General features: G+C 38.0%; 1 protein-coding gene and 1 long non-coding RNA gene across 2 annotated transcripts in view; one reads left to right on the forward strand and one right to left on the reverse strand.

The window, feature by feature from the left end:
- Window positions 1-1,304, reverse strand: part of LSM14A (LSM14A mRNA processing body assembly factor) — a 612,302-nt gene extending 610,998 nt beyond the window's left edge. The window contains exon 1 of the mRNA XM_044081890.1: window positions 1,044-1,304. Coding sequence (XP_043937825.1) covers window positions 1,044-1,164 — 121 coding nt within the window. The 5' untranslated portion in view covers window positions 1,165-1,304. The remainder of the gene's footprint in view (window positions 1-1,043) is intronic.
- Window positions 1,305-1,306: 2 nt separating this feature from the next.
- The window catches only part of LOC122810323, a 375,483-nt gene continuing 353,205 nt past the window's right edge, over window positions 1,307-23,584 (forward strand). Inside the window, exon 1 of the long non-coding RNA XR_006366082.1 lies at window positions 1,307-1,619. This is a non-coding gene — a long non-coding RNA (uncharacterized LOC122810323). The remainder of the gene's footprint in view (window positions 1,620-23,584) is intronic.

The following is a 23,584-nucleotide window of genomic DNA, read 5'->3' on the forward strand; positions in this document are numbered from 1 at the left end:
CCAGAAATCCCAAATGCAAAGTTAATGCAAGGAGTGGCAGAGTTCTCACGTGCTGTGACACCACTACAAAGAATCACCTGCTAGCAAAATGCTTGTTTGTGGGAAATTCAACACAAGTACTACTACTACAGAGATAATGGTGCTACAAACTCACAAAAAATAAATAATCAATCCAGACAGCTCTTCAGTACAGTGCAGCAGTCAGAAGGTGTATGACCTGCGGTGAATAAGAATTTAAACCTCGACAACGTGCATGTACTGCTAAAACAAAATGACAGTAATAACAATGAAACACAAACAGTGATCACCTGCTTGTCAAATACAGTTTAGGCTCATCCAGCTGTGCACCTAATCATTTTATAGAGTAATTTAACAGTCAGACTTTGCCAAATTTCGAGCCTTTAAGTCCACAATATTAGTACCAGTCAAGAACTGATTATTAACAGATATTCAGCAATAATGAAACTATATTTCCTACCGCACTGTAAAGTCCTAAGGTACTATTAGAGCTTTAATGATCTTGCAAACATGTGCCATCCTAATCAAAGCAGGGATAGTATGTTTCATATATGCTTACTTAGTACCACTAAAATGTGGACAAATCACTTCATTTGAGTCATGAAATAATTCAAATAACGCTGAGGCCTACAACAAAATGTTTGCCAACAACAAAAATGTCAACGTTACACTGTGCACTCTTTTCCAAAGTGATTCTTAGGAAATGACAATTTCAGACTAAATTGACGATTTTGAATAGACACAGGACTCTATTCACCAGTCCTATTAAACGAGGCTATGCCATTCTGTCTGGATGTAAGAGCAATCTTTAATTACCCAGCTAATGCACACTCATACAGTAAACTCTCAAACATCAACACTAAAGTTTAAACAATCTTCCAAATACTTGTTTCAAGTAGTAAGTCACCATACGATGTTTTAGAATGCACGTACTGTATCCTGAAAGACATGCACATTAAATTACAATCAGCACTCCCCCAATGTAGTCCACTCTTCCCTCAATTACAAAAAAAACTCCTCTATACCTTTAGCAAGAGCAACGGTGGAGTTCTCTGTATCGATTGTATATAAAATCCCCTCATAACGGATCTCCGCCTTTGAAATTAAACTGATCTTACTACCAATATACGGAGTTCCCCCACTCATTGTAATTTCGAGTGATCCAGTTGCTTTCGTAGTGGATAAACACAAAATATGAAGTAAAAATCCACAACTGACGTCTTACAGATCCAATGAAACATAAGAGTTAAATTTACAACATGGACGCCATCATTTTTCTTCATACGGGTGTTGGGAAATGAGAGAGACAAGTTTTACAGCACACATCGCGAGATTTAGAGACAGCGCGACTTGAAAACAGCAACAATAGAGATTGGGGGTTGCAAGTATTGTTTCGGAAGTGGTGCGTTGATTCTGCATTTTTCTGTCCATCCCTGCACCCCCCATGAGTTTTATTGTTAATTTTTTTTCTGACTTCTACAGACAGCTGTCCAGTACATCTTGCTGTCAGATTGACAAGACTATGTTGGTAATAAGTAAGTAATGTCCGGTCCCACGACAAGTAACTACTGGGTTGTCAATTTGCTTTGTTAATTCTGAAAGTAAGTATACTAAAACGCCAGAAATGCAGGTTAAATTTTGTGGCTGAATGAGAAATGCTTGATTTAAGGTTGCAACTTCCAAAAATATTAATGCAATCATACCTCACAACAAGTCGGGGAATATATTAGTACTACTAACTTGAGAGGCAGGCAAAGTACGAGAATATGAATTAATATACATTTTTTTAAAGTAACACCTACTATTGTCATTATTTATTATGTATAATTTACCACATTTTCTCCGAAAGTCACCAGCTTTAGGAGCAATTAAGACGGGCATAAGTAAAATTTGAGTCAAAATCACGGGCATTTGAGAAGTAGGGATACATAGATACACATCTGTTAACCACTTAAAGGTCTTTTGTCGAAGCAGCATCTGATGTTGGTAAGTCACCATAATTATAACCATGATAATCCAGCAATATGTATGAAAATATTGTAACTGGAGGCACTTGTCTTTAGTATTTGTGTAAATACGTGCATCAACACTGCCGGAACTCATTCGCAATGGTTGTGTGTCCACGCGTTTTTCAGTACAACAGTTAGAAAACGAAACAGTAGAAGCGATTTCACCAGTATCATTTAATGACATACTACATAGGTAGGTACTAGGCTATCGGCCCTAGGGCCCATACAAGCCTAGCCAAAAAAATGTACCCTGGCTTTCGCCACCCAAGAAAATTATTTTCCTGTGCCCCTGTTGAGCACAGCCACAGAAGTGATCCCCGGGGTGAATTTCCCATCCAATCATCAAGATTTTTCTTGAGTGCTAATGAGGAGCTCTGTTTGACATAGATAGGTAATCTGTTTCAGAGTATGGGAAGTCTCTGGGACAGGAATCTATCCCTCCAGCATGTTCTGTTTATTGTGGTGACAAGGTTTAGGTCCCTGGAGTGTGTAGCTCTGAGGGATTTCTTTGAGCATGTCCAACAGCTCTGAGTTTGACATAGCTTTGTATGTTAGGCAGAGATCGCCCCTGAGTAGGCGATATGTGATGGAGTAAAGCTGTAGTTTTTTGAGATGGTCTGCATAGGGCATCTGTTTGAGGCCAGTAATCCTCTTTGTGAGGTATTTCTGTGGTCTTTCCAGTTGTTGTAGATGTCTTGTGAGGTACATACCAAAAGGGGCGTTGTACTCTATAATGGGTCTAATGAGTGATGAATAGAGGGGAACAATGACCTCTTTTTTTCTGGATGAGAATCCTTTTGTGATGAGATGAGCCACGTAGAAGGATTTCCTGACCACTGTGGCGATGTGATTATCAAAGGAGAGACTACTGTCCACCTGTGTCCCAAGGTCTCTTACCACATTTTCGGCATTAAGTAGACTACCAGTTATGTGGTAGTTCATGGGTACAGAGTTTTTACCAAAGGGGATGACAATACACTTTTTGGCATTGAGCTTCAGGCCATGGCTTTGACACCAGGTATCTGTCTCAGTGAGGCCCTTTTGTAGTTTGTCCACATCGTTAGGAGTTTCGATTATGGCTCCTAGTTTGCAGTCATCTGCAAACTTTGTTAGCCAAAGACCTTCTGTGTTGGCCTACACTTCAGAGAAGTAGATACCAAACAGGAGAGGACCCAGGACTGAACCCTGTGGTACTCCACTTGTCACTAGTCTGATGTCGGATTTGGAATCCGCTACTTTCACAGTGTGGGTTCTGTCCGTGAGCCAGTTGGCAACCCATCTTGTGACATAGGGATTTGTTCCTAGTTTAGTGAGCTTATCTATAATTCCAGAGTGGAGGATGGTGTTGAAAGCCTTGGCGAGATCTAGATAAGCTGTGTGAACCATTTTACCCTCATCTATGGCTTTGGTGACTGCTTCAAAGAAGTCAATCAGATTTAGGAGACATGATCTGCCTTTTACAAATCCAAACTGGGTAGGGTCAAGAGTTTGGATATTACCAGTGTCTTTGTTTATGAGTTCCACAATGATACGTTCCATGGCCTTGCAGACCTGGTTCATCAGGCTAATGGGGTGGTAGTTCTCGGGGTCTGTCGTGGCTCCCCCTTTGTGGAGTGGGATAACCATCCCAGTGCACCATTCAGTGGGTATAAAGCCTGAGGTAAGGCTATGATTGAACATGGTACTTAGGTAGGGTGCCAGTTCATTCTGTAGTTCGTGTAGAATGCAGCCTGGGATATTGTCAGGTCCTATGGATGCTGTGTTCTTGGCTTTGGAGAGTGTGTTTTTTACCTGTGCAGCCGTGATTATAGGAACTTTGCATTCTTCCAGTATAGAGATGGGCCCTCTAGGGGGTGAGAGGGGGGTAAAGTTAGCACTGAACCTATCTGCTAGGATGTTGGCAATATCAGTTGATTCTGTATATTTAGTGCCATTGTGCTGTAACTCAGAGCAGATCTGAATGTTCCCATTTAAATTCTTGACATAACTATAGAATGCTTTGTGGTTGTCTTTAGAGTCAGTGGCAATTTTGTTTTCGTAATTAGCTTTGGAGGATTTTATGAGGGATCTCAGCTTCTTACTGAGGTTGACCAGGGAGTTCCTCCAGTCATGGGATTTTACTCTTTTTTTGCAACAGTTTCTTTCTTCTGTTGTAGAGTTTGTTTATGGCAGAGGACCACCAGATTGGCTTCCTTTTTTTTGGAGGATAACATCTTGGTTCTATTAGGGATAGCATGATCCATGCACTCGTGTAAGTGCTTATAAAGTGCATTTGTGTAGGATTCAGCAGTCATACCTCTATTGTCCGTCTGCATAGGTGTCATGAAGTTTGCCACTTCTGTCTTAAGAAGTGTGAAGTTGGCTTTGGAGAAGTTTTTTATGATGGTTTCCCTAATTGGGGGTGGGATGTGGATGTCTAGGCTGATTAGCTTGTGATCGGATCTGACCAATGAGGAACTGACCTCTGGTGTGGAACACCGGTTTCCCATGTTGGTAATGACCAGGTCTAGGATATTGCTGCCCCTGGTGGGGGTGTGAATAAGTTGATCCAAGGCTTTGGAATTTATGAATTCTAGAAAACGAAGAGAGTTGGTACATGAGTAGTTTTCCCAGTTAATGGTGGGGTAGTTGAAATCGCCCATTATTAGGGTGTTGCGTTGTACCCTAATACTTTCCAGTGTATCAAGAAATGAGGAGTGTGTATCCCGGGGCATGGTGGAGGGTCTGTAGCAAGCTACAATTTGGATTGCGGTCTTGCCCAGAGTTAGTTGCACTTGGATAATCTCGGATGCATTATGCTGTGCAACTAGCCTGGAGGTGTGGATATCCTTAATGAATATGAACACGCCTCTGCCTTTAGTGCTTCATTCTGGGTTAGGTGGCCGAAAGGTGTGGTATGAATTGTAGCCTGGTACTGCAGGGGTGCTCTCTGGAGCTTTGAACCAGGTCTCTGTCACTGCACAGATGTCAGTGTTCTCCATTTTAAGGAGTGCCTCGAGTGAGTGCATTTTTAGGTTTAGACTTCTAGCATTGAGTAGCATTACCCTCAGATTTTGCTTGCTTGTACCTGTTACGGTCGTGAATTTGTCATTTGAACCTTGCCTGAAAAAGGCAATATAGGGGTGGCAAGAGCCTTAGCCAGTATCCGGAATCCTAAGGGCGACAGGTGCAGGCCAACTCTGGCAAAGCATCATGGTCTTTCGATCATGTCGTCCCAGGCAGACAAATACTGGATCCCCTTAGAATGACACCAGAAGCTTAGCCAATTGTTGAAGTCAATAATTTTGTCCTTGTACTGTGGTATCATTCTGGGTGATGGCAGGATGCTACTCAGGGTTAAGGTCATACCTGCCTAGGATACAAGAACGGAGAGCTCCTCCATGTCTCTTTTCATGTAGTCCAGGGAGGTACGTCTCAGGTCATTCACACCAACATGGACAAATTTTTAGTGTCATATTTGTACTTATTGTGGAGTGACCTGAGTGCATGCGATTGAATAAGTTAATAATTCTTAAGCATTTTGATTTTGCAAAACTTATTAATAATGAAGTAAGTCTCTCAACTGTACAGATTTTTGCAGAATGCCCAGAGTTTTGTTCTGTTCCTCATAACGGTTATAGTTTTCTGGCAAATAACTGGTATTAACTGAGGACTGAAGTCATTATATAAATGGCATGCATTTGAGTTTCAGACTTCATATCCTTCAGAAAAATGTATGTTAAAACAAACCATGTTACCCTAGCAACTTTCTGAGTTTATAAGAGCATTATTTAAAATATGTCCCTATTTTTGTGCCTTTGTCCCTCTGTTTTGTAGGGCGTTGTCCAGATTTCCTGGACTAAGAGGTTGAGAGGTATGAGTTTCATCTGTTGTTTGAGCTCGATTTAACATAATGTTGGTACAGTCTCAGAGCATACTAAATGCACAAGATGTGGGTTCATATATAGTGCAGCATGTAATATTTGCAATATGAAATGCAACATTATGAGGGTGCACCTTTTCTTGCTGAGATATGTCCGTATGCATGTAATAGTAGTCATTAGCTACCATTAGTAAACTACATCTCAGCAAGAGAAGCAAACAAAAACATAGAAGTTCTCTATCAGTTTTCAATATAAGCCTGGTCTTTTCTTCTGACTCAGTAAATGGAGTGGTACACAAAACCAGATGGCTAATCCTACCAGTTTTGTGTTGAAAACCCAGTTAAATACACAACTACATCAGCTGACTACAGTGGAAGAGTAATCAGCTGACAATGAGCCATACAAAAAGCATGACGCTGCACCCACTAAGAATACTGGACTAGCCACTAGACTGCATGACAGGGAATGTGTTTTGCTCAACTAATGAGATTTGTCACTGCTTTGGAGAAAGGCTAACAGTAGGAAAATGTCTTGCACTCTGCTTTAGAGTCTGTCTTAGGCAAATCTCTAGGTCATATAAGGCATAATAACTATGTCATGGCTTAGTGCCGGGTCACCTGGAGGAGTAGGGGGCCATATTGGACCAAATTGGTCCAATTAGCCTAAAACTGGCCCAGCATTTAATGGTACTTAAGAAAATGTTAGTGCTACCTAGCTTACTTGGTGTGAAACTGTTTGGATTGCTGCATAGTTTGCTGGCAGCTGAAAGATCTGCAATATATTTATGCTACAGAACTGAACTTCAGAAATGGGGCATCAGTTGAACAGAACCTCTGGGAAGCCAAAATTTCAAACAAGGAAGTGCAGAATCTGGAAGAGAGTAAAGAAATATGTATAAGTTCATAGATCAATACTAGACTATTGATCCAGTGGACCATTAATAACCTAACCACAATACCCCAATGGTAAATACACATTGGAGTGACATTTATAATTAGTTTTAATCCCTTTCAATGAGGACTTGAGGAGCCAGACTCTAAGTGTATTTACAACTGCTCATCCATTTGTCCAGGTTAGCTTTAAAGAGGGTCAGGGAACTACTTTGCTTTACATCCAGAGGAAGTCTATTTCATAAACTATACATTTATCTCACTAGCAAGTCCTATTTATGTTAGCATGGGATATAGCTTTACAGCACAACTCATTGTACAGACATCCTACATCCTGTCAGTACAAAACTGTGTTGCAGACAAACTGAACAGGAGAAAGGCAGACCCTTATAAATGGAAAATAGATCAGGGAGTCTTCGAAGATTTGATCCGTCCGTGAGGAGTTTCTCAAGAAGACCTATCAGCCTCCTCTCTGTACAATGAGCTGGCAAAATTCTGTTCCAGGTTTCCATGCAAGACGTCCTGGAAGACAGTTGCCTTTTCCTTTCCTTGGACAAGAATGTTCCTGTATTCTTTTCCACCCCTTTCATTGATATTAAGGGTACTTCTGAAGATTCAGAAAGGATACTCCCTACCTTGGATATCCACAGACTACTCGCATACTGTCTTGACAGAACAACATTTTTTAGATCTTTGGATCAGCTGTTCATTTCTTCTGAAGGTAAGAAGAAGGAATAAGCTATGCCAAAGTATTTATTCTGCATTTTGTTGAATGATGTTTCTTCAAGAACTGCAGGGAGTTTAGTTTAATGTCAGTGGGATGGATAGCCAAGTGGTGAAAATGTTGATGGTGTGTAATGTCGAGACAGGTAAGTGGGGTTGGAGGGATGAGTGTTTTTGCATGTTTACTTGAGTTAGTGTTACAGTTGGAGATGAGTGAAGGCTAGATGTTGTATGTTTGTGTGCGAGTTTGTGTATTTTAGGGTTAAGGTCAGGGTTAGACTGGGGGATAGATATAGTGTTGTTTGCGTGTGTTTGTGTGTCTGAGCATATCTTGTGTAGTGACAGTGTTACAAGAAGGTTTTTATGATGATAAGCTGTAGGATTAGGGTTGAAGGAAGGGGGAGCATTAGGGTTAGCACCCATTACTAAAGAGGGCAGGGGGGGGTCAATACCTTACCGTTATAAAAACCTTCCCACAATACTACCACTATTCCGATGAATTTAAGGCAAGTATTATGGGGGGGGGGTTAATATCAGGAGAAGAAATAGTTTTCCTTTCTCAATATTATTTTATTTAATGTTTTTAATTTTTGGTATTGTGAATGTTTTAACTTTTTTGTCGGTATTTTCAATTCAACATTAAATTAGTTCAATCATACACAACAGAACAATCTAAACGGACTATTTCCAAATGGTTGTCTCAGGTTATTACCTTATGTTATTCTCACTACAACAAAACTATTCCTGGTATGGTCAAGGCTAACTCTACTAGGGCCTTGGCTTCATCTATGACTTTTTGGAAAGGGCTGGTTTCTAGAAGTGCTCTAGAAACAGTAATTTGGTCTTCTGTAAATACTTTTACAAAGCACTGCAACCTTCATTCCTTTTCTAGGTTTAGATTAGGCTTTGCTTTGACCATTCTGCTGGAGCTCCTGGACCCTTACCCTTCCACCTCCCATATTTTGTAAGCTAGGGTAATCTATCCATATAACTAAGGCTGCTGTAGCAGTGACCACTATGATGAAAATAGCACAGCTGTATAAGTAAACTTACCATAACATTAGAAGTTCAAATTATCACTTATGCAGTAGCTGCTTGTTCCGTCCACACCTCCATGTATGTGTCTTTGTCCGGGTGAGTGTGCATGCAGGGGTGTGTGTGTGTGTTGTGTGTGTGTCTCTCTGTATATAAGTATATATAAATGGGTGTATATTAGAACATCGAAATGGTTCGAATCACTAAGTCTCTCTGTATATAAGTATATATAAATGGGTGTATATTAGAACATCGAAATGGTTCGAATCACTAAAGGTTGACCTTTTAATGATCGAACCATTAAAATTTCGAATGTTCAGAAAAAATAAGTTACAAAAAAAAAAAAGAAACTCTAAAGGGTGTAGGCAGGGGGGCAAGCCCCCCACACCCCCCGGTACTTAAATATACCAACTCCAAGACTGCACTACATTGAAGTAAACAGAAATCTCCCCTTATAGAGATTTCCATTTACCCGTTTGACGTTCTGCACTTTCGCTATTCTCGTGTCGACAATGTCTGATTCGACATTGTCGGTTTTCGAGAATATAATAGGTAACCTGTATAAATACACACACATATGTGTGTGTGTGTGTGTGTGTGTGTGTGTGTGTGTATGTATATATATATATATATATATATATATATATATATATATATATATATATATATATATATATATATGCATATATGTATCACTCCTAGCTATGTCCTGTCAGGGCTAAGCCTTCCTCTCTCAGTTAACATGAAAGCTCTGAAGGGTTTGCAGCTCAAACCTATATTTTTAGGTAGCTCAACTTGGCTTCGGTGCATGGAAGATGCGCTGAAGCTTTTAAAGCTAGCCAGCAGCTATTATATCCTTGGCAAGATATAACCCATATATCTTAAGGCTACTACAGCATGGATCATTCAAACATTTAGTGTTATGCTAAGTTTACTTACACAACCTTTTGTATTTTTGCATTCCAAAGCTGTATTTTCCATATAAGAAACATTTTTTTTCACAATATTTGGATCTTCAACCTGTTTCAAAAACTAACAACTCAGCTAGTGACTCTGTATTCCTCTTTTCTGGTCAAAATATGTAACTCTCGTGCTTCCAAGATGGCTGTACATTGAGTAACAGCTTAATTCGAGCTCTCCCAGTGTGAAAACAGAAACTCAGCAGAGAAGACCAGTAGACTTGTGTTTATGGGTAAATTTTAGTAACTGTCTAGTAAGTGTACTGCCTGGATGCAAGGAAAAAAGAAATACAGAGGATATGAAAAAAAAATCAGCTACAAAAAGTGAGGAAGACACACTGACTGGAGAAAGTTCTGCAGCGGTTCAGCAAAAAGCAATGCAAACCCCAGACATTAATTGAATTCCAGTAACCTACAGGAAGATACAAGACAACTGCACACATACCTGGTTAAAATAAATGAAACCCTGATGGAGTATATCAATACAAACAACAAAAGGGTAGAAAAAAATGAAAGAAGATTTAAACAAATATTCAGATGAGGTGATAAAGCTGAAAAAAATAAGAGGGTGAAATGAAGAAAAGGCTGGCTGAATATGAGACTGCTCAGGAAGAGATGTTTAAAAAAGTAATAGACTTAGAGGACAGAGCACATAGGGAAAACCAGAGATTTTCAGCTATACCAGAGAAGCTGAAAGGAACAGACTGCATTAATTTTATGAAAGCACAACTAGGCAACTGGACTGGTACTCCACAGCAGGAGTTGTTAGTTGAAAGGGCAAATCATGTGTTTGGTCCAAACCTGGCTATAAGAAAGAAACCTAGACCTTTAATAGTAAAGATGCAATCCTACCAGCAGAAAGAGTTGATTTTGACAAACCTGTGGCAGAAGGACAAAGTACTAAATGTGAGAGACAGCATAGTGTTTGTGGAGAATGATTACTAATTGTACACCAGCAGAAGAGAAGCAAATGTATTCCACTATTCAGAGAATGTTGAGACGCAGATATGAGAATCAAACTGTTGTACCCTGCTTTCTTCAAAGTATTCTTCTCTGGAGGGAAAAATCATTTTTTGATTAAGTATATGCTAAGGAGGAAATACAAAAGTTTGTCCAACAAAAAAGTGATCTGTGTAACAAAAATTCTGCTACTTGTTGTTCTGGTAATAAAGACCACAGAGAGACTGTACGTGTAAAACGTTTTCCAATGTTTCATCAGAAAATGTTGGAGTGAAGGAAGGGAGCACAAAAGTTGACTAGAAGAAACAAGAGTGCATTGGAAATAAAGCAGAGACAGGATTTGGGTGATGGAGATGAATAGTAATAAAACCAGTAACTTAATATGGAATTACAATCCAATAATTATATGTGTGAAATATGACAGAACAACAAAATCTGGAAATGTTGGACTTTTTCAGAATGTGTTGGACTTGTGGGGGACTTTAAAGCAGACACCATACTTCATGTCATTAATGTTCAAAAATGCTTTGGGGGGAAGAGGAGGGAGAAAGTTAACTGTAAGTAATGGAATTTTTTCTTACTAGCACTATTTTTATGGTGTGCGGTTTACTTTGCATGCTATAAAGTAAAGTTTTCTCAGTTAAAAAAAAAAATATTTTCAATTAAAATAACATTTACATAATATTTTTAAATATCATTTTAAACAACTATATATGATATTTACAATAGCCTGACTTTCAATTATATGCACTGTATGCTAATAAATATAGAATTAACAGATCAGTAATCAGAGATACAATATTGATTATTGCAGAGTGTCCAACAAAGATATAACTTTCTTCCAAGGAGTATTTACCAATGGCCTGGGATAGATTCATAGTTCTTTGATTTTTCTTTTCATCGATGCATTTGTCTTCAGTAAAGAGTAGAATTCTTTCAAAGTTGGGGGTGTATTTGAATTCCGCCATCCGGTTATGCATTTCCTAGATATAGCAAGTATTGTCCATAACAAATACATATTTGTGTTATTCAGGTAGGGACCTTCGTTTACATTTAGTATAATCAATGCTTTAGTTAAGGTAAATAATTCATTAAGTAAAGCTTGTAAAAATGATTGATTCCATTCCAATATGATTCAATTTTGTTACATTCATAAAAAATATGATTCCAGTCTGATTTATTTGACTTTTCACAGCTCCAGCAAAAAAAAAAATCTGTAGTAGTACTGATCTTTTTAATTCTATCTGGTGTTAAAAATTCTCTATGTAAGTATTTCCAGTTAAATATTTTCCAATACTGTGTGTTACAGGTGTAATTAACTGATAGTAAGATGTTAGTTTTAATGTCTTCTGTTAACTGCAATGACTGACCTTTTGTTAAGAACTGCCAGTATGATGGTTTGAGAATTGTTTTATATGTTATTAACTCTTTATATAGATTTGAAATGGAATTTTTCTTTTCACAACTATTATATATAAATTCGTACAGAAAACTTATTAGATTTGGAATAGCTTTAAATGAGGAATTATTAATCTGCATAAATCTTGAGTGCACATTAGAATGCTTTGTAAGGTTAACCAGTCATGTGTTGGAATATTGTAAGCAGTTTTAAACTGCTTATCTAAAACATTTAATTTATTTACACATTGAAACCAGCATAATAATCAATTTTGTTCCCAGGAGGTTATTGTTTCCCTATATATTTTATTAGGAAAGTTCTTGGTGATGGTAAATGGGGTTAAAAGGTCAAACCAAAGTTTTAGATCTATGTTTGCATTGATAAGTTTCCTAAAGGAATTGATGTAATAATGAATCAGTGTTGTTTTAGAAGGTTTTGTTATATTATATTGTATACTTATGCATAGCATGTACCAGGGTTGGTTTGATTTGTCTACTATTAAATTTTTTTTTAACAGATTAAATTCATTTGTTAATATAGCCATTGTTAATTCTTTCCAGCTGGCAAAATAATTTGGGTTTATCCAGTCTATTGTAGTTTTAAGCACATATGCTTTTATATCAGTTTCTATTTCTGTGAAGTTCAATCCTCCTTGTTTCCAGGGTCTAATGTGATGAGTTAGATTATTCTATTCTTTTTGGGATACCATCAATTTTTTATTAAACATGAGTTTATTTCTTTAAAAATGCATCTTTTAGGAATTAACTGTATTGCTAATGCTACATATAGTATTTTTGACAATAAGACCATTTTTATTAATTGCAATCTGTCTTCAGAAGTTAATATAATTGTGTTCCACTTTTCTATATATATTTTTATTGTTTCAATAATGATTTTATAATTTATTAATATTGTTTCGTTTATATTTTTGCATAACACTATTCCTAAATAATTTAACATAAGTTCTTGTTTTCCTATGATGGATTTATCTGTAACTTGTAGTTCTTTTTTCTTATTTAAAAACAGAAATTTTGATTTTGATCTATTAAAAATGTAGACCTGAAATCTTATAAAATTTCTCCATTACTTCTTCTAGCTCTCCTAATGACTCTGTGGAGTTTGATAGGGTTAATAAAATATCATCAGCAAAAAGCATTATTTTAGATATGTACTGGTCATAGACTTCTGTTCCCTTTATTCTTGGATTATTGCATATTATTTCTGAAAGTATTTCTATAGCCAAAGCAAATAAAATAGGAAAAAGGGGGCATCCTTGTTTAGTACCTTTCATTATATAGACATATTCTGAGGTAAAATAACCTAATTTAATGTAGACTAAGTTATTAATATATATGTTTTTTTAGTAATAAGGTGAAGGGAGGAGGAAATTCAAATAATGCTAAAGTTTTAAATAGATAGTCCCAGTTGAATGAATTGAAGGCTTTTTATTTATTTATTTATTTATTTATTTATTTATATTTGTTGACCGGGAGTGTCCGACTGGATGTAGGTCCATTTTCAGTGGAGGCCTGGGGAGAAAAGCTCCACAGTTAAAATAAACAGTAGTTACATTTCTATGTCTAATCCAATTACAAGTATTTCTCTATCTTCTTTATTCACATAATCTATAAGAGTAAGTATCTTTTTAATATTATCATGTGTGTGCCTGTTATATAAAAATCTAGTTTGATCATTATTAATTGTCTTTGAAAGTGGGATTTTCATTCTGTTAGCTAGGATTGACATGAATATTTTGTAATCATTATTCAGTAATGATATAGGTCTGTATGAGGTGTAAAGGTCTGATGGTTTATTATCTTTTAGAATTGGTGTTATGAGAGAATATTTCCACAAGGGTTGTATTTTTGCTTCTGACTGGACTTCTAGCAAAGTTTTATGAAAAAGGGAGATTACTGTTGAAGGGAAGAGTTTGTAAATGTCCATAATTATATCATCTGTCGCTGGAGCTTTGTTAGATTTACTTTCTTTTATCTTGCCAACAATTTCTTTGTAGGATGTAGATTTTTGTAGGTCTAGTTTTAAGTTTTCTGGAATTTTTTTATATTGATAAGGTTTGTATCTAAGTTTATTTTGTTGGTATCTAAATCTTCTTTTTTGAAGTTTTCCGTATAATGGAACCAAAATGCTTCAATGATACTTTTTTTCCCTTTCTTTTCATGATATATACTACTAATGTTATTTGCTTTAGATTGTATTTTAATTTTTGTAGATAAGTTATGTAGATATCTGGGGGAGGTGGCTAATGAGTTTATTTTTTTAATTTTTCCAAGGCTAGACAAGTTTTGTGTGTTAGAATTTCATTTTATTTTTTATTTAATTCCTCTATTTCTTTTTTGACTTCTGGACAATTCTGATTTTTTTTTTAGATTTTGCTGTCAAGAGTCTGGTTTGCAAGTCTAATGATTCAGATTCCTACTCTCTAACTTTGTTTTTGTACCAGCTAAGGGCTTTACCAAATAAATACGCTTTTAATGTGTCCCAAACCATGACTCTACTGATTTCTGTTTTATTATTAATTTCAAGAAATAATTGTAGTTCTGACAACATCCAGGGTCTAAATTCTTTAATTTTTGTGCTATATGATGGAATTCTAATTGAGAGAATTAAAGGTTTAAACTCTGGAGCTTCATTATCAGAGAGTCATGATTTGAGAAGGGGCATGGAACTATTGAAAAGTTGAGAATTTTTGTTTGTAAATCTTGAACTACGAATAATTTGTCTATTCTGGTTTGTGTTCCAAAGCTATGGTCTTTATGGGAAAATTATAAGGATTTATCATATTTTTAAGGATTTTGAAATAGTTGTTATGCAAAAAGACTTCTTGGTGGTTTCAGAAGCTTCTAAGGTGCAATTAAAGTCTCCTCCTAGTATAAAATTTCATTTATAATTGTTGGAAATAAAATCTAGGTGTTTTTTAACCATTCCTGCTACAGTTCCTGGGAACCAATATAGATTAGCTAAGGTCCATATTCTGTTATTAAATTTAATTATAACAAACACTAATAGACCGTCTTTGTCGTCATATTTATAAATAACTTTTGGAGTGATTATGTTTTTCTTCCAGAGAATTGATACTCCTTTTGTCTTTGTTCTATAGGAGGATTGCACTAAAACTGTACAGTCCTTAGGGTTCCAAATAAAGCTATCATTTAGTCTTAAAATGCGTTTCCTGGAGAAATACTACTTTTGCCTTATTTAGATTTAAATATTTTAGTAAGTTTGATCTTTTATTTGCATTGTTTAAACCATTAGTATTTAATGATAAGAATGTTAAATCCATTTCAAGTTAATGTTGGAAGAAACATGTTGCTTCTTTTTTTAAATTTTGATTATAGTGGTTATACCATATTCTCTGATAACACTGAATGATATTTTTACGTGTGTAAACTTGGGAGTGTAATTTAATGGTCTTTCTTCTTTAAATACAAGTAGAGTAAAATTCTGGTCAGGCTTTAAAAAGTACTTCTATAAAACATTAATTCTAAAGTATCAAATACAAGTAACTATGAATTTCCCATTAAACATGGAATGAAGTCATTCCTAATCCAATAAATAAAGATAGATCTATTGGATTATCACTCATACCTTTAACCAACACTATCAGCTGAGCTCCATATGTTAAATTATTATATGGAGAATTTTCTTAAAAGAGATATGAAATTCTATATTATTCTATAGTATTTTATATATTGGGATGGAATGTTAGTAGTGTAAACGGTTATTATGTTGACTTAGAAAATATCCAATATTTAGTTACCCTTAAGAGATCCCAAACATGTCAGCTATGTTATTTCGGATAAATTAAATGCAACAGAGGAGCATACACTAAATAAGCCAACAACAAATAGATGATTACTAAAATAATTTGACTAAAAGGACTCTGTAGGAGACAATGAGTGATTACCAATGAAATATGAATTCACTGTAGGTGTACTGTCTTTCTTTACTTTCCCACTCTTCAGCTCACCAACTTCAACTTACACTTATGAAAAGACATGGCTTATCAGTGGTATCCTGACTTTGAGTAGAGATACCCTACATTCTAGGTTGCAGTGCTTTTACATATTTATAGATTTACAAAGCAGATTCTAAGAATGAACTATGATCACCCTGACAATTCCCATCCTGCATAGGGCACCTCCTGCTTCCAGAATGGGTAATCACATCAGGTCTAGAATGAATGTGTAGGTACCCATATGGTAATCAAGACTTACTTTAGGTAAGTATTAATCAAATAGTGTTTAGACTGAGCATCTTAGGGAGTTCTCGGGGCAGTTAGAATACTCTTATTTAAATTGATTTAAACTGTGTATGAAGGAGTGTTGAAGGAATTTTTAACTGGTTATTCTGCTCTTCAGTAACTTGAACTAAAAGCTAGTGTTGGCTGAATTTTGTTATTTGCTAGTAATTACAGGTGTGGGGGTAGCCACATTCAGTGATTTCCTGTCTTGCATATTTAAACTGGTGCATGTGAAATAATTCCTGCTTTAAAACTTCAGCTTGGCAAGCTAAGAACTTGGTTATATTCAACTGGACGTATAAGAGAATTTAAGTACCTTTTTATGCACTTTTTTTTTTAAAAATACAGTATTTAAATTGATTTAAACTGTGTATGAAGGAGTGTTGAAGGAATTTTTAACTGGTTATTCTGCTCTTCAGTTATTCTCACCCACCCGCCCTGTTTTTGTTTTGGTGTTAATCTTAGTGGCATTGAAACTGCCCGCCCCTCAGCCTGCCTCTGGGCCCATCTCATTTGCTCACTCAACTGAGTGCAGTGAGATCATATTCTGATTTCAGGCACTCCTACTGTGTACAAAGAGAGCATCTGGGAAATAGAAAAAAAAAAAAAAAAATTAAGCTTATTTCCTGCCTTTCTTGTTAAGTGGTACAGACTATTTGTAGGCTTCTGAGCCCCCAAGCCCTTCTGTGTTTGAGGGAAGCCTTCTAGCTTGTTTTTTTTTCTTGTAACTAGCCAGTTTTCTAGTTTCAGCACTCAAATCTGTTTCTTTGATCTCAGCACTTGTTCAGAAAAAAAAAAAAAAAAAAAAAAAAAAAAAATTTCATCTGCTTTTACTGTACTTGTGTTTTTACCTACTTCTTTTTACTTTTGCATCATCTTAAAATACTCAATTGTATTTATTACTGCTTGGTGTAACTCATTCTAAGCCTTTTGGTTTAAACACTTGGGCTTCGGACCAGTTAGTTGTTTTGCACTGAGAGGTTTGTGGTCTGCACTGTTGTGGCAGAACAGGTAGCTTACATCCTTCTAGGTTGAGAACTGCTGATTGAGGGCTCAGTGTCTGTTATTCTAAAAGTGTATTAATTCTGGTTTAAGCACTTGGGCTTTCAAGCCAGTTATTTTACATTAAGAGGGTTCGTGGTCTGCACTCTTGTGGGAGGAGAGGCTGGACTCTGCCCTTCTGAGCTGGGAATTTCTGGTTAAAGGCTTATAGTGCATGCATATCTGAACTGTTTCTTACTGAAGTTGGTGCCTTGTTTGCTGTGGCATAGACTGGATTCGGGCCTGCTGGATCTAGCTTTGTTTGTGTAACTTGAGCACTAATCCAGACATTCTCTAAAGTATTCAATGGTATTTATTACTGCTTGGTTGTAACTTGATTAAAGTGTAGCTATCATTCAAGTCTTTTGGATTAAGCACTTGGGCTTCAGACCAGTTGTTTTACATTAGGAAGGTTTGTGGCAAGCACTGTGGTGGCAGGACAGGTAGCTTTCATCCTTCTAAGTTGGGAACTGCTGATTGAGAGCCCAGTGTCCAAGTGTATTAGTTCTGGTTTAGGCACTTGGGCTTCAGGCCAGTTATTTTACATTAAGAAGGTTCGTGGACTGCACTCTTGTGGGAGAAGAGGCTGGACTCTGCCCTTCTGAGCTGGGAATTTTCTGGTTAAAGGTTTATAGTGCCTGAATATTTGAACTGTATCTTACTGAAATTGGTTCACCTTGTTTGCTCTAGCATAGACTAGATCCAGGCCTACTGAATCTAGCTTTGTTTATATACTTGTTGTTTGTTTGCTTGTTATTTCCTGGAAGCTAATTCACCTAATACGCAACTTCTCAGCTTCTGTGGATCACTAGTGATATCTGCATTGCTTACTGTACTTATTTCCTTGTTTCACTTGAAAGAAAGTTACTGTTTGTCATTTTGCATTTAGTTACTTGTATCACATTGCACTCAAGTTACCTGGCACTTGCTCACTAAAGCAATTATATAAGTCAGCACTAAAAATTAAAAGCACTACACCCTCACTCCCCACTGGCCCTTGTTTTCAATTAAGGATTTCCCAATATTATTCTAGCATGTCCAAAGGTCAGTTGTCAATCTCCTCTCCGGTCCAGCTGGTGAATCTGGGAATCTTGAGGCAATGTTATAACTGCCTCATGTACACAGACAACCCTCTCCTCCTCCCACATAACACAAATACTTGTAGAGATGCAGCTATTTAGCCAAACTGGAGGCTGAGCTCTCTCAACTCAGGACTGGCAAGACCAGACAGGAGGAGAAGGCAACTACACACACCACAAAACCAGCCTCACATAATGCTACCACTCCACTGAATCAAACACATAAACACACAAAGACATACTCGGAGGCTCTGAGTAAAATTTACCTAAACAGCAGAGGCCTCCAAAGCAGACACCCAAACAACTGCTACCTCAAGACACCCCACAAGCAACACATAAACCACAAAAGCAGTGTGCAAAGCAGTCACAGCCCTTAAGGCCAAATACAACACCAAACATACTTGTCATAGGTGACTCCATAGTCAGACACACTGACGTCCCACTCACCAGGCTGAACAAGGAGAGGGTCACAGTAAGCTGCCTATCGGGCGCTAGAATCCGCCACATAACACAAGCACTGGGTCACTCCACAGCAAGTACAAATATGACACAGTCATTGTCCATGCTGGTGTGAACGACCTGAGACGACCTCCCTGGACTGCATGAAAAGAGACATAGAGGAGCTCTCTGATTATGTAGCCCAGGCAGGTATGACCCTAACCCTGAGCAGTATCCTTCCTTCACCAAGAATGATGCCACAATATAGAGACAAGATGATCAGCTTTAACAATTGGCTTAATGTCTGGTGTCATTCAAAGGGGATCCAGTGTCTGTCTGCCTGGGATGACATGCTTGACAAGCCACGCTGCTTCAAGGGACGGCTTGCACCTGTCACCCTGGGATTCCGGATATTGGCTAAGGCTCTTGCCACCCCATAGTGCCTTTTTTAGGCAAGGCTCAAATTCTAAACCTACCACCCTAGAAAACAAAAATGGGAAGAAATTGAGGGTAATGCTGCTCAATGCTAGAAGTCTAAATCTCAAAATGCACGCACTCGAGGCCCTTCTCAGTATGGAGAACATCGATGTCTGTGCTGTAACTGAAACCTGGTTCAAGGCTCCTGAGAGCACCCGGCATTATTAGGTTTTACCTCATATCATGCTCCGCCCCAAAACCCGGACCACTCCACAAAAGGAGGGGGTGTATCCATATTCATAAAGGATACTCACACCTCCAGGTTGGTGGCAACGCATGAAGCTTCGGAAACCATCCAGGTGCAACTAACAATAGGCAAAACTGCTCTACAAATTGTAGCATGCTACAGGCCACCCTCTCAAACTCAGGAACCCCACACAGCCTTCCTGAAGACACTGGAGGGTATAAATGTATCTCCAAACACCATCATATTGGGTGACTTCAACTACCCGAATATAGACTGGGAACATTACTCAAGCCCTAACTTTCTAGCCCAACGGTTCCTGGAGTTCATAAATTCAAATGCCATGGAACAGCTAGTCACTGTTCCCACGAGAGGAGAAAATATACTAGATCTCATTGTCACAAACATGGGGACAAAATGCTCCACACCGAAGTATATCCCTCATTGGTGAGATCTGATCATAAACTAATCTCACTGGAAATCCACATCCCGCCCACCCCAAACAAAAAGACCATAGTGAAGAACTTCTCTAAAGCAAACTTCACACTACTCAAGACTGGTGTGGTATCCTTCAAGGCCCCTGAGTCAGAGGAAACCACAACCCAAGCTGGAAGCCCTTACAAATGCCTTCTATGAACACCTCCAGGACTGCATGGATCAGGCAATCCCAAATAAAACCAAGACTCTTTCCACAAAGGGCAACGTCCAGTCTGGTGGACCCCAGCCATTAACAAACTTTACAATAAGAGGAGAAAGCTATTACATGATAGAACAAAATCCATAAAAGGGAAGTCACCCCTGATCATTATTAGTAAAAATTACGAGCACTCATAAAATCAACTAAGGCCAATTTTGAGAGAAAAATTGCCATGGATTCAAAGGACAATCATAAGGCCTTTTTCAGCTATGTTAGGAACCTGGGTGGAAACTCACAGATATGCTCAGAATTAGTCCAAAATGATACAAAAATCACTGAACCCACAGACATTGCCAACATACTGGCAGACAGGTTCAGTGCAAACTTCACCCCTCTCCCCTAAAGGAGAGATAACTATCCCAGCCGAGTGTAGCCTCCCGGACATCTCAAATGCGCAGGTGAAAGCTGCTCTCTAAAGCTAAAAACACAGCATCAATGGGACCGGATGGTGTCCCCGGCTGTGTGCTACACGAGCTAAATGAGGAATTAAACCCGCACATAAGGCAGCTGTTTAATCTCAGCCTTACCACAGGATACGTGCCCAAGGAGTGGCGTGACGGCAACTGTGGTCCCACTCCACAAAGGTGGCCTCACGGACCCTGGTAATTACCGCCCATAAGCTTAACAAGTCTAGTCTGCAAAGCTATGGAGAGGATCATAATGGAGCTCATAAACAAAGATATAGGGGACTTGCAGACATTGGACCCGACCCAGTTTGGCTTTGTCAAGGGAAGATCATGCCTTTTGAACTTGGTCGACTTCTTGAAATAGTCACCAAGGCCATTGATGAGGGAAAGGCAGTCCATACAGCCTACCTTGACCTTGCAAAGGCTTTGACACAATACCCCACTCGGGTATTGTAGAAAAACTTACCAGCTTAAATGTAAACCCATATGTCACAAGATGGGTTGCAAACTGGCTTAAGGACAGAACCCACAGGGTTAGAGTTGCTGGCGCTGTGTCAGACTCCAAGCCGGTCACAAGTGGTGTCCCACAGGGCTCAGTCCTTGGCCCCTATTGTTTGGCATCTACTTCTCAGAAGTACAGGCCAACATGGGAGGACTTTGGCTGACAAAGTTTGCAGATGACTGCAAACTGGGCCATAGTGGAAAGTGCATCGGACACTGATATCCTTCAGAAGGGACTCACGGAAACAGATAGCTGGTGCCAGAGCCATGGCCTGAAGTTAAACGCCAAAAATGTATAGTCATACCCTTCGGGAAAAACAAGGTAACCCCAAGCTACCATATAGGTGGCAATCCACTAAGCACAGAAGAGGTTATCAGGGACCTGGGGACCCAGGTTGACAGTGGCCTTTCTTTGACACTCACATTGCTAAAGTGGTTAGAAAGACCTTCTACATTGCCCACCTGATCATGAAGGGATTCACATCCAGATCTAGTGAGGTCATTGTTCCCTGTACTCTTCACTTATCAGACCAGTGATCGAGTACAATGCCCCATTCGGGATGTATCTCACCCGACATCTGCAGCAATTGGAGAGACCCCAAAAGTTCCTCACCAAAAGGATAAAGGGACTCCAAAATCTGTCATATGCTGCCAGATTGAAGAAACTCCAGCTCTATTCAGTCGCATACCGTCTGCTCAGAGGTGACATGTGCCTGACATACAAGGCCATGTCCAACCCGGAATTAATGGATATGCTCCACCTCAAAAAATCCAAATCCACCAAAACCACTAGAGCAAGCGACTTAAACCTTAGCACGGATATAAATAGGACGTGCTGGAGGGATAGATTTATCACTCAGAGACTCCCTATGCTGTGGAATAAAATCCCGGTCCATGTGAGGCAGAGCACCTCGCTGACTCTGTTCAAGAGAAATCTAGACCTGTGGATGGGAGATCATAGGTTTACCCTGGGAATCATCTCTGGGTCACTGCTGGACAGAGGCACAACAAACTAATGGGCACAGTATTTTTTCATATAAGGGGTGGCGTAAGCCACAATAATTTGGGCTAGGCTTATAAATGCCTTAGGGCAGATAGCCTAGTATGAACCTATGAACCTATGAACCTCTCCTCCCTTGATCAAAAACAAAGATTTCTCTTCCCTTTCTTTCCCTTGTTTTAAATCAGTACTAATAAAAGAAATTCAGCAAACGTAGGTAAACAGAAATAACATTCAGTAGTCCGTCTTCTACATGACTCGCAATACATTAAACAAGTCAGTGATTAACATCACTGTAGTAAACATTATAAAGACAAATTAGAAATAATTTCCTAGCTCTTTAAATTTTCTAATAAAGCAAAAAGTTAACAATAAGTTATTTTAACTAAAAGTGTAAGGCATTTCAAAATTTCCTTGCATGTATACATTTCTGCTTATATTGTAGTGTCAATAGCTGTCTTTGAAATCTGTACAATACTTCAGTTCTTTTTCAGTTTAGGTTTTGTTTTGTCAGAACGGCAACAATATTTCAAGGGCACAATTAATATTTAGACTGATGTTTCAAATAAATAACTTGTCAGTTGCCAATTGAGTTAGTTTTAGAATGTATGGTTAGTGCAAATATAGCATGTTGCAAAAACAATATGTATTTTTTCATGTGCTCTAGAGACTGTCATATGCAAGTGACATATATAATGTAGCATATATAGAGCAGATAGCTTATGGATTCAGGTTGTTAAAGTACTTTATGCTTATTAATCAGGCAGTTTCATTTAAGTTCACAAGTAATTTGGGGACATTTCAGTTGAGTTTCCAGGAATGTGTAGTCCAGTGTTAGTAATTGTGTCCACTTTTCCTCATAAACATGTGTCACAATTTATTAAACAAAGCAGAGTCTAACATATGTCTAATAATCATTATAAAGACAAATAATAATAATTTCCTAGTTCTTCAAATTTTCTGATATCGCAAAATGTTGACAGTAAGCTATTTTAACTGGAAGACTAAAACATTTCAATACTTCCTTGTGAGTATACATTTTACTTATAATGTAGTGTCAAGAACTGTCTTTGAAATCTATGTATTACTTCACTTCTTTCAAGTCATTCATTTTACAGTTCAGATTATATTTTGTCAAAATGTCAATAGCCCTTGAAATGTCAATAGCATTCCAAGGCCACATTTAATATTTAAACTGATATTTGAAATGAATAGCTATCAGTTGACAAGTGAATTTGTACAGAGTGTGAGGTAACTGCAAATATAACATGTTGCAAAAAGTAATATGTATCTTTTCATGTGCTATAAAGACTGTCAGTTTCAAGTAACATATAAAATGTAACTTTTACAGTGCAGACAGCTTGAGGAATCAGCATGTTAAACTGAGTATTATACAATGCCTCCCCTAAAACATGCACGCTGATTGGCCAGCCCAACCAGCGTGCCCATTGTAAATCCCTCAATATACTAACGGAAAAAGGTCCGGTCGCCCGGACTTTTTCCGTTAGTATAAAACACTGTCTCGCTATGTTAAATGAGTTTAACATAGCGAAACAGGTTTAAAAAAAGCAACGGTGATCTCAGTTGCTTTTTTTAAAGCTGTCTCGCTATGTTAAACTCCTTTAACATAGCGACAGTGTGTA

The sequence above is a fragment of the Protopterus annectens genome, chromosome 8.part1 (genome assembly GCF_019279795.1).
Source record: "Protopterus annectens isolate FY-2018-M chromosome 8.part1, PAN1.0, whole genome shotgun sequence".
Lineage (NCBI taxonomy): Eukaryota > Metazoa > Chordata > Ceratodontiformes > Protopteridae > Protopterus > Protopterus annectens.